Source organism: Physcomitrium patens, chromosome 11 (assembly GCF_059467195.1).
Source record: "Physcomitrium patens ecotype Gransden chromosome 11, ASM5946719v1, whole genome shotgun sequence".
In the NCBI taxonomy this organism is placed as follows: domain Eukaryota; kingdom Viridiplantae; phylum Streptophyta; class Bryopsida; order Funariales; family Funariaceae; genus Physcomitrium; species Physcomitrium patens.
Genome location: NC_143420.1, coordinates 16,421,542 through 16,432,561, shown reverse-complemented (window position 1 = coordinate 16,432,561; position 11,020 = coordinate 16,421,542). Strand labels below are relative to the sequence as shown.

At 39.2% G+C, this 11,020-nt stretch overlaps 1 protein-coding gene across 1 annotated transcript; it reads left to right on the top strand.

Moving 5' to 3' along the window:
• Nucleotides 1-1,333: 1,333 nt before the first annotated feature.
• Nucleotides 1,334-10,890, top strand: LOC112288988 (uncharacterized). Its single transcript, XM_024533825.3, has 18 exons — nt 1,334-1,859; nt 2,202-2,529; nt 2,932-3,191; nt 3,431-3,827; nt 3,995-4,189; nt 4,332-4,535; nt 4,970-5,341; nt 5,557-5,666; nt 5,861-6,540; nt 6,847-7,243; nt 7,414-7,555; nt 8,256-8,469; nt 8,629-8,792; nt 9,304-9,389; nt 9,613-9,712; nt 9,833-9,894; nt 10,031-10,178; nt 10,422-10,890. Exons 1-18 carry the CDS (start codon nt 1,600-1,602, stop codon nt 10,575-10,577), a joined length of 4,275 nt encoding a protein of 1,424 aa, XP_024389593.1. The 5' UTR covers nt 1,334-1,599; the 3' UTR covers nt 10,578-10,890.
• Nucleotides 10,891-11,020: the final 130 nt, after the last annotated feature.

The window sequence follows — 11,020 nt, the reverse complement described above, 5'->3', positions numbered from 1 at the left end:
TAATGTAGTCTTTGCATTTTCCTGAAGTACTTTTCCCACCAGATAATTGTTGGGAATAATATGAATTTGTACAACTAACAGTAGATGCAATTGTTGAACTCATGTTTAAAGCAAATTTAGAACGAACTGTGTTGAAGTAGCTCTCCAAGTTTTTTACCAAATTTTATTTTTTTCAAAAATGGAATAATCGATTAACCAGGATATTTGATAAATTTTGTTGGATCAGTGTTGTTTTATTGAAATTCATTAATTGGTTTAATAACCAAAACAAAAGTCCCTTGAAATTGCTAATGCATTAAGAAGAACCTCAATTTTCAAAACAATATTCTCAATGTTTGAATTTAGTCCTAAAAAGATAAAAATAATTAAGCACTTGAAATGAACAAAATTTAGTATCGATTTAAAAAAAAAAAATTCATAATCTTGGTTAATGCAAGAGATGAAATGGTAACTAATATAAGTGATTTTGATAATTTCTTTGAGAATAATACTTAAACTCGATTTGCATATATATATATATATATACTTATATATATCTAAATTTAATCCATTTCAATTATTTAAAACTAGTCATACTCTTAATACCATTAACAATAAATTCGTTAAAGAACTCAAACATAAAAAAAATTGTGTTTTAAGTTTAGAACAGATTTTATTGTAAACCTTAGAATCAAAATCATTAAATGAAGTATAAAATTTAGAAGACAAATGTTTTATTAGTCTTTTTTTTAATACTTTAAATGTGTTATGATTGCACCTATTATACACATCACTGTTACAGATACAGATTGTTTAATTGAAGCTCATAATGCACTAAATTTCTTTATTGTGGGTATTTGTGATGCAATTTTATGCTAATAAATTCATTACATATATATATATATATATATATATATATATATGCGATTTTAGGTTTGATTTGTATCGCTCAAAATCAACTGAAAGGGTAGAAATACGATATATATATATATATATATATATTCTCAAATATTCAAATTGTATGTAAGTAACAATGTGTAACAACATTTACGCATATACACTCACTTTTCCCTCCTTTTATTGACGGCCCATGTACTGTCACATTTAGTCACTTCTATTACTTTTAACTATACTAACACAAATGTTTGTACACAACTTATGCAACCCTGAAATAAAACTTTATCTTCACGTAGTTCTTAAAAACTGAAGAGTTTCATTTCACAAACCTCAAAACATCGTCGCATTGTTTACGACTGCGAGCATTTCTTCCTGCGAGATGATACGTATTTCATTTTCGTTGTGTTAAGTCGACGAGCATCCGCCATTGCCAGTCCCAACGCTGCAATAGCAACACTGCGTCGTCTCCACAACCTCAGCTCCGCGCACAGTTTGCTACCAAGCTCTAGAATGGGACGATTGCTATCCAGCGATCGCGTATCTCATTTACCACACGCGACATCGTTGGCGATTCCTCAATTTCTTTCACAGCAGTAGCATTAGCTAGGGTTGTTCGTTTTGCTCTTTCTTTTGCCATGGCCGTGGATTTGTAGTTGCTACTTCTCTCTCTCTCTCTCTCTCTTTTTTTTTTTTTTTTTTTTTTTTTTCTGTTCTTGTGTTGCCATGGACGTCGACTTCGAATGCCGCAACTACAGGTTGCGCATGGGTTTGCCCGAACTCTCTCAGCCTTTCTTTGGCTCTTGGCTTTCTCCCGATTCGGCTTCGTCTGATTTTACTTCAGCATCAGTTTCGCCTTCCTTCCCCTTCGATCTCGATTCCGCTCCTTCGTGCTACTCTTATTCACTCCCGCTATTGCCTGTACCCGCGGATTCCAACACCAATGAGTCGCACACTGCCATCGAAACCGATACTCTGTGTCATAGGTCTGCATTCTAACCTTCTGAGCTAAGTACCTTGTTACATGGTTTCTTTCCTTGTCAGAAGCAAATTGTGATTCCCATTGCACTGTGCGGGTTCAGTTTTCCTAAAAGATATATCCAGTGTTTCAAGGGGTCATTAGACGAGCCGTTCAGCTCATCGTTGTTTCAACGAAAGTCCAAGTGCCAGTATGGCGCGAGATTGTTGTTTTGGGAATTTAAGTTCTGAAGTCATGAAATTTACGGTTGCTTGCTGTTCGAAGTTTGGTGCAAGAGTACGCCTCAGAGCATATCGTACACTCTATAATCCTTTGTTGTTCTTCTACTCAAATTACAGTGCGTGTGTAGAAACCAAATCGAGACTCAAAATAGCGGCAATTCCCACAATCATGAAGATCGAGGTCAGGAATTTGAATGTCGGAGTGAGAATTCAGAAATCGATATTTCGAACCTTTGGCTCCAGGCGGGGAGTTTTAGCGAAGGTCGGCCAAGGCAATCGGATTGGGAAGTCACTCACTTGCGTGAGGAAAGGCTTGGAACCAAGACTTCTCTTGCAATTGCCGGAAAGATCGAATGTGGAAGTGAGACCAGGGAAAACACAGATGTTATTTTTAATCCTTCCAACGTTGAAAAAGAGGAATCGTCATCCGCACATTATAACTTCGATTCAATCCAGGTATGTACGGACCAATACATTGAGTGATTCTCTACTGCACATCACACCCATTTGCATTCGTGAATGTTTGTAACAATTGTCAAGTACGTAACGTCGTGAGTGTAATGAGTCTTTGCATATGTCTGAAATATCGCGTACGCGGTAATGCAAGAGGCTCAAGATAACTTTTGTGCTCAGGTGCTGAACATCGTCCTTGTAATCGATGGTTGTGGATATATGAATAAACCATAGGTTCAACAAGACCTCGTTAATCACAAATTAAGATGTCATTGAGTACGCTCTGCTTGTCTATGATGCATCCTGAGAGGTGCATGATAAGGATGAGGACTTTCTTCAATCCTATGCAGGCTATCTTCATGACTCTACCTCTCTGCAACATTTGTGTGCCTCTGGTTTTTGCAGGAGTCGGACTTGGTGAGAGCTGCCCTTCGTGCCTTGCAAGGGGTTCCTACTGCGGTGAGCTGGCTAGAGCAACTTGCTGCGGCTTTCTCCTCGACAGCAGCAGACAGAAGCTCGGAGAGATTCACATCACTTTGGACACGGTCATCAAGCTCGTGTTCACTCAGCAAAGTTCTAACAGAATTTGCTAAGGCTGGACGTGTTGCTTGCCAGCTAGATTTTTTCACCAGCTTTTTTTTGAATCAGCAGGCGGATCAACACATGTGAGTTCTATTGTTTGTTGTACAATTAATTTCCATTTCTCTAGTGGCTTAATCTTCTTCGGAAGCTCAGCTGTCGAATTTTGTTATCCTTCATCCGTTGGCAGCTGTTCGGCTGTTGTTTAGAGGGGCAACTTAACTTAACATCTCTTTACATGTTTGACTTTTCACTAACTATGGTTGAGCTTGGAGACGTACAGTCTTATGGTGCTTATGGTTTCTTTGCTTCCTGACCGACACAGGGATGGGAGAAATGGAACGCAGAATCCACTTGCCGGGGATTCCAGCAGGAAAAAACGTAAGCGTCAAAATTTTATGACAGAGAGAAATAGTGATTCACTTTTGAACACTCCATCAGAAATATGGGAGGATGTAGGAGGGCCGAATGTTTCATCTCACTGTCATACCAATCAAGCTTTCGCGGCAGCTGTGAAAACTTTTATGCAAGGCCATTTAGCTTCGCTTGATATGATAGGAGCATCTGTCAAGAATCGGCGATGGAATGCATCGGGTGGGTCGAGTGTACATATGTCAAAGGCTGGGAATGGAGAAGCAGGGCTTGTCTTCGGTTTTGGTTGTGGTGATGTTACTCTGTTGGAGTTATTCCTTCACTCACACAAGCAACGAGAGCAGTTGCAGGCAAGCTTCGAGTTCCTGGCATTGTGTTCTAAAGACTTACTCTATCACTCTCCTACTCTTTGTCTTAAGGAGCATTTTCTATGGATTGGCACGCTTAGAGTTTACTTCACTCTTTTTATTCTCCCTTTTGCGCATCCAATTTTACGTTCATCTCTTTTACTTTGCAGGCTCTTGCAGCATTGTGCAGGATTAATGAAGGAGCCTCTTTAGATAGGTCTTCTGAAAACATTTGGAACGAAACTAGGGTTGTGAATGACTTGGCGTTTGAGATGGAAACTCATTTATTTAGTGCCTCCAGAAATGCTTTCAAAGAATTTCCACGCGGAGCAGAATTGCTGAGTTACCTTTTCAACAAGCTTTTGGTAATACTTATGGCACTCAAATTCATTCTGTGCAACACGAGTATGGGCAAACTATTTATCGTCAATTCTTTCGGAAGGATAAATCTATACAGCACAAGAAAGAAATACTTATTTGTGGTGTTTGTTCTGTTAACTCTTTCAGGTTGCTGACACACTCCACTTGGAGCTTACGCGGTTTTTGTTCGAGCGGGCATGTCAGCCTTACATAGTGTTTATACGTTCCTGGCTGTACCTTGCTTCTGTGCAAGACCCTTTTGGTGAATTTTTTGTAAAGGCGCTCCCTTCAACAGCTTTAAAGAAGACTTTAGGGAAATCATTTGAACAGGATGCTCTGTTATCATATCAGGTCAGATTTCATTATCTCTGCTATATTTCTAATATTTCTTGTTTTGACCTTGTTGATTATGCATTAATTGATGGTGGCTTATCCTCATTTCAGTGATTCTTGTTATTTTGACCACGCTTGAAAACCACGTAAGTAATATTTTGTATTTTTCGTACGTTTGGAAATCGAATCTAAGAAACAAATATGGCATGTGCTTTTCGTGAAACCTTAAGGCAGGGAATCGTTTCACTTTGCGTCGATTTTGTGCATTTTAAGAAGTTTTAACCTCGTGCTGCAATCCTACTCTTAGGTATTAGTCTGTCGTGTTCTCTTTGCAAATTGACATACTTTCATTTTTGTTATTCATCCAGCATCTGCCCGACGTTGCTGGTCAGTGTGGGTCGAGCCAGTACTGAACAGTATGTTTAGGGGAATAATTCTTTCATGTGCAGCAGGTTTCTAAAGGAGTGAAAGTACCATGTTTTTTGGAAGAAGTCTGCACACCCTTGCTACGAGCTGGGCAACAACTCCAAGTTTTATCCAAGCTTCTTGATATCCCGTCTGCCTCAAAGATAGTTGATTCCCCATTTGAATCATCAGGCAGGCTTCAAGACACTTCGTTAGCCTCCTCGAGTTGGGCTGATACCCGAATTGATAAGGGTACTATTGACCGCCTGATGCCTATTTCCAGCAAAAAGGGAAGACAGGGTAATGCTCAACAGCCGAAGAGGTCCAGTAAAATTTTTGAAGGGTTTTACGATGCTTCTCTTGTTGGAGTGGTTGAATTTCGTCCACCTCAGCAAGAAACAGAAAGCTTCCGAGAAGCAGTAAGTGCCATTTTTCTTCTGAGATAGTCTATACGTTGTTCCACATCGGTTGCAGAGCGCAAATGCTAGTGGCAATGTTTTCAAAAACACCTTGGAAGAATGTGATCGATTGTCACGAGGGATTGATTTGTAGCATTGTTTTTGGAACTGTGCATCGTTGTTGATATTCTAACCGTTTAAGTTGTCACGCACACTTGAAATTTGCTTTTGTTCAGAGATCATCAAGTCGATTCTGGCTTACCGCTGCAGAAGATAGGTCTGAACAAAAGCCCTGGACTACGAAGAAAAAGCAAGAGGTCAATGTCGACATCTATCAGGGGTGTATGTGAGTGCTACCTACACATATAAAAACCGATTGCATGGCTTGATGCCAAAAGTTCGACATTCAATCATAGTTCCATTGTTATGATTACTTGCTACCACATTGCAGTAATCACTTTGACCGAATGCTTCAATTTTTCTTTCAACTCTTCTCTAATCTTCTCTGCACATTTGTTTTTCTGCACTTGTTTTTCACAGGGCAAGGGCTGCTTTGTGGAGAGCAGAAACTGTAGATGAGATTCCAGGCGGTTCTTCATCAAGTCCAGAAAGCACACAGTCTCTTATGCTGACACCTAGTTTATTGACAGATGTAAATAAGCAGGCTCATGTGGGCCAGTTCTTGAAATCCAGACCACTAAATCAAGTTTGTTTGAAGCCTGAACATGATGCCTCGTACATTTCGGAATTTCAAAGGGGCACAAGCTGGCCTGTTCTAGGCCTTCCCAAAAACCCTTTCCGTTGTTGCAGAGATGAAGGAGATAACTCTTTAAGCTACGTTTATACTATTTTTCCTGATAACAATGGCTGTTGGGATGTGAACGTACACTGGAGGGATCCTTACTCTGTCGCCAGGGTACAGGCAGAACAAGAGTGTCATTCATCAGAATCGCAGTTTGTATCAGACGACCAGAAAGTTGACGGCGATCACCCTTTTTGGTTGAAAAATTTGGAAGATTATTTGAGCACACAGCTTACGCAGGGGTTAGACGAGCAGATTTTTCAGGCAGATTATGACAGTCTAGGGTATCAGCTTGAGAAAGAGGATGATCACCAAAGTGCCTATAGTTTTGATTTTCAGCCAGGCGGTTGCAGTGTGAGTATGCAGAGACCTAATATACCGCAACGAAATATAGGGAGGCGTCTGCAACCGAATTCTTGTAAGTTGTAGACTTCTTTACCTTACGGTTACTTCAAGAAAGTGCAATCGAACAGAAAAATGGTGTTGATTGACATTCTGAATACCTTCTGCATTTCTAGTTATTAGTTCTTTTTGCAGTAGTGTTCTGTCTACTTGAATAAGTGTAGGTATCTTCTCATGTGAGGAGAGTAAAAGTTCGAAGATAGCGTGAGTAGTTTATGCCAGATGTTTGGCATAATCCGCTTATATCGTGGATGCACTTGAAAAGCTGTACTTGCATGCTAGTTGCTCATTACGAAGGACACTCTCTGTGTTGAATCAACAGTTCAGCTCTTATCTTCTGCTGAAGGCGATGTTTTCGGGAATCATATATATTTTTCGAAAATTGGTCTTTTGGAGGCCGAAGATGGAGAGAGCTTGGTGACTCTGAAAGTGGATGCACTGAATCCTACGCCTGTATTGGGCTCCGAGGTGTCAGGCCTTGATGGAGTAAAACCATCGTCGAAGGAACGACCTCCCGAAGGTGCGCAAATCATTCCAGGTGCGAGTCATGCAGGACCTGGATCCAAGTGGGAATCCTATCTTCAATCCGAATACCAGCAAGTTATGGGTATGGGAGTTTTTTCCCACGCTCCTTCATTCGAAGAGGATGAAGATGATGCCGAGGAGATTCCTCTCTCTGTTGCAGTCAAGCTCTGGATAGAGGAAGAGATTTTGAACCAGTATCCCTTACAATAATGATGTCTGTCAGCGCTTTAGTTTCTTTTTTGTTCTTTTTACAGCTATATACTTTGAAATGTTCTTGTTATTTTATAGTCGGTGTATTTTTGCACAACTATTCAGCTTCTTTGTTTCGTGCACGTGACATTTTGGTGACTTAACAAGCCTTTAGATACAAGCGCACAAGTACGTTGACAATACGACTCCTCCAGGAGAGCTTGCATCTTCAAGATCACTTCAGCGCTCTTCGGCGATATCATTTTATGGAGAGAGGCGATTGGGCCGAGTATTTCTTAGGTGCACTTTGTAAATATGTGAGTTTCGTATTTTTATCCCCTTTCCTTTTGACGTTACTTAATTAGTAAGAAACATTTCGAGGTTAGGCTATTTCAATATCCTTTAAATTTCTTGATGTTGTTTATTCTCTCCGAACTTGAAATGATTTCATTGTACCAAATTTGCAGTATACCCTAGCGTATCTTAATCCTTCTATGTGGTAAATTAACAACCTACGTAGTATCGTATAATCCTCTAATAGGGATAACTATAGAATGGAAGTTAGTGCAATCATTTTTTCTGACGTTTGTTATTGGTCTTTCCAATATATATATTGTCTGTGTTGAATTGTTTTACTTTTGAACTTGTGAATTTCTAAAATTTTAAGATCTGTGTTGGTGCTTAAATCTCCTCTATTTTGTTTGAATTCTGGGTGAAGAAATGTTGATCTTTGTGAACGATGGATTTTGTTATTGTAATTCTTGCTATTTCTATCCTGAAATGTTTTGTATTTTTTTTTGAAGTATTTTTTTAAGACGACGTCACATGAGCCTAGGCAAATATCAAGTTTAAGCAGTAAAATCGAAGTTGAAGCTTTAGATAGTTTTTGGAATTATTTAAGTTGCTTCAATTACATCTTGTCTGGCCTGTAAAAGCTGACAATTGATTGCAACTGTTTGGCCTTCAATTTTGGTGCAATTTCTGAATGAAGCTGGTGTAACCATGCAATGTATTCAGGAATGGAATCGTATAGGTGGTGAACCACAGTTACTGGAGGTACAAAGTATGTTGCGAACTGCTTTGCAGAATTCATCATGTGATGGAGATGAGTTTGCAGATAGACTCTTTATTGTGCAGAGCGGGTTTGATGTCTACAATCAGGGCTTGCGGAATCCGTTTTTAGCATTCTCCAAGCACCATCATACTCTTGGCACATTTGTGGATTGTAACAGTAAGTTTCATTGTCGCAGTTTTGTCAAGTTTCTGTTGTTCGTGAATTGCTATTCGGCCACACCATGAAAATTTAACGCGGTTTTTGTACAATTTAACGGTAGTGATTATAAATGAAACAAACGACCGTCTCACTTACACGTATTGCATATCTTTACAGAAATTGAAGCATTCGACTTCATAAAAGTGGGGTACAAGGTAGAATGGCCACTATGTTTAATCATCACGCCAAGTGCTGTAAGTCGATACAGTTCGATCTTCACATTTCTGTTGCGCATGAAATTCACAATTTCTGCTCTAGCTGACGTGTGGCGCAACCTTCAGGTAGTGCATTTCCTTCGCTGCAGTTCCTTTGCTGCAATGATCAATTTCCCTGAAATTTTAGTCCATTTACCATTCGCATCTTGATTCTGGCTCTTTACCTTAACGTTGAGGTCATTGGAAACTTCTACTGCTTCTATGCTTCGTTTTTTGACCTGAAATATTTCTTTGATTAAGCTTGCACTATTTCGAATCGTGCACACGAAAAACTTTAGCATGGGTTAAATGAATATATTATGCAAAGTTGTTTGTGGATTTCTATTCCTTGTAGCAGTGTCTTGTTTGTTAGTGATTTATCGTACATAGAGCCTCACTTGCAAGTAATATATGTATCAAGAGGAGTTGGTATGAAGCAAAATTTCGTACTCGTGTTAGTTTACAAGAAATTTCAATCATCCTGCCGTTTACTTCTCAGTTTACTATACAGCATTTCAGAAAAGCCCACAGGGTCAACTTGACAGCTTTACACAGCATGAGTGTTGAAAGTATTTGACTGAATGGTCTGCTTCCACAGGTAATAGGTAGCTCCCTCAACAAGGCCAGACGGTCCTCAGATTATCAAGCACAAAATAAGAAGTTTCGAGCTCTCCAACTTTTTAGGTGAATCTTTATTCTTGTCTGCAAGGGTGTCTCCTGTTTCTTTTTCCTTTTTTTGTTTATTAAAAAAACATATATATTGTTTAAGTTTTTTATTTTTTTATTTTTGGAATTTTTTTTGGAAGTCTCCAACTCTTCTGTGCGCTTTTGGGAGCTTTAGCTTGGAGGACTTCGCTCAATAGTAAGATCTTGCTGTAAATCTAGATTTGGTGGGTCTTTTTGGCAGGCAACAGATCGGACATGTTGTGACTACTTTACAACGCTTCACAGAGTCTCAAATCCTTCATTCTATTTGGAGCAAATTTCTTTACTCTGTTGAAAATGAGGTAGATTTTGGAATGAGAACTATATTTACATTGAGTTTGCACTGCATTTTCTGTTGTTATCCTTGATACGATTAGTACAATAATGCTAAGAAGATATTAATTTTCTGCTTGATCAACTAGGTTAATGATATTCAGGACTTGGAGAAGGTGCACTCAGTTTACCTAAATGATGCCTATCATCAGTAAGTGAACTCTGTTGTTTTTCAGTCTTTAGTCCCTTCGCAGTATTTGTGTTATATTCCTATTTCATCATGCTAATAGTCATGCCGGGACATCAAAAGGTCTTTTCAGTCTGATTTTCACGATAATTTGGAACAGGTGCTTTTTATCGAAGGATATGGAAGACGCGAAAACTTGCATTGACGTTATCATGCAATGCACTTTGGATTTTCGCAATACTTTGATTTCAGCCAATCTCGACCGCAGCGGAGACTCTGTGCCAGTTAACGATGATGTATTTCACAAGGTATGTTTGTGTATGATGGTTTTTGTTGACCACGGGTGCCATCAGCTTTCGAGATCACTACCTATTTTGATTAATTAGTTTTTACTACAATCTTCTCTAGTATTTCGTATTATCATGTGGCTTAATATACACTAATCAACCGTAACAACATACTTTTTCCATGCCTTTTTTTCATGGTGATTAGTGAGTTACCCTTCTTGACGGGACTATTCTCTCACAAAGTGAAAGATTTCATGTCTACAGGTGCTTGAAGTTAAATCTGTATTCGAAGTGCATGTACGAAAACTGTATTCTTATCGACGAAGGTCTGAGCCACAGTACAGTATATTGTTGTCGGATTTTTGGATGTGTCTTAATTACAATGGCTGTTTCAATCCATCTGAGCTGGCAAGACGGTGAAGTAGAGTTGACGTTTTCGAATTTTACAATGCTCAAGTAAGCTTCAATCGCATCAAAGTGGCAGAGTATCTTATATGTGATTTAATCATGTATTCCACTTTGAATGCTCCCTTCAGGACTCGTAATAGCAATTTCCTTGTTGGGTCCGGGGTTTATGGCAACAAGCAGCCATCAGCAAAACAATATTCATGTTTTAATTGTTATGATAGTTATGAAACAGACCTGGCAGTAGCTAATCTTGTGTGTGGGAGCTTATTTATCATGACACTCAAAAGGAATTTCTAGGATGCGCTCGCGCAGAGGTTTCAGCAAATGTGTAATCAATGTCTCAATTCTGCTTGGGATGTAGTATTCTCTAACCTTGAGAACTCGTTGAACGGAACTGTGCGATGCATGCAGTAGGGGCAGGGAGTAAATGATGTTGCTTGTCTACAGTGAGTTAT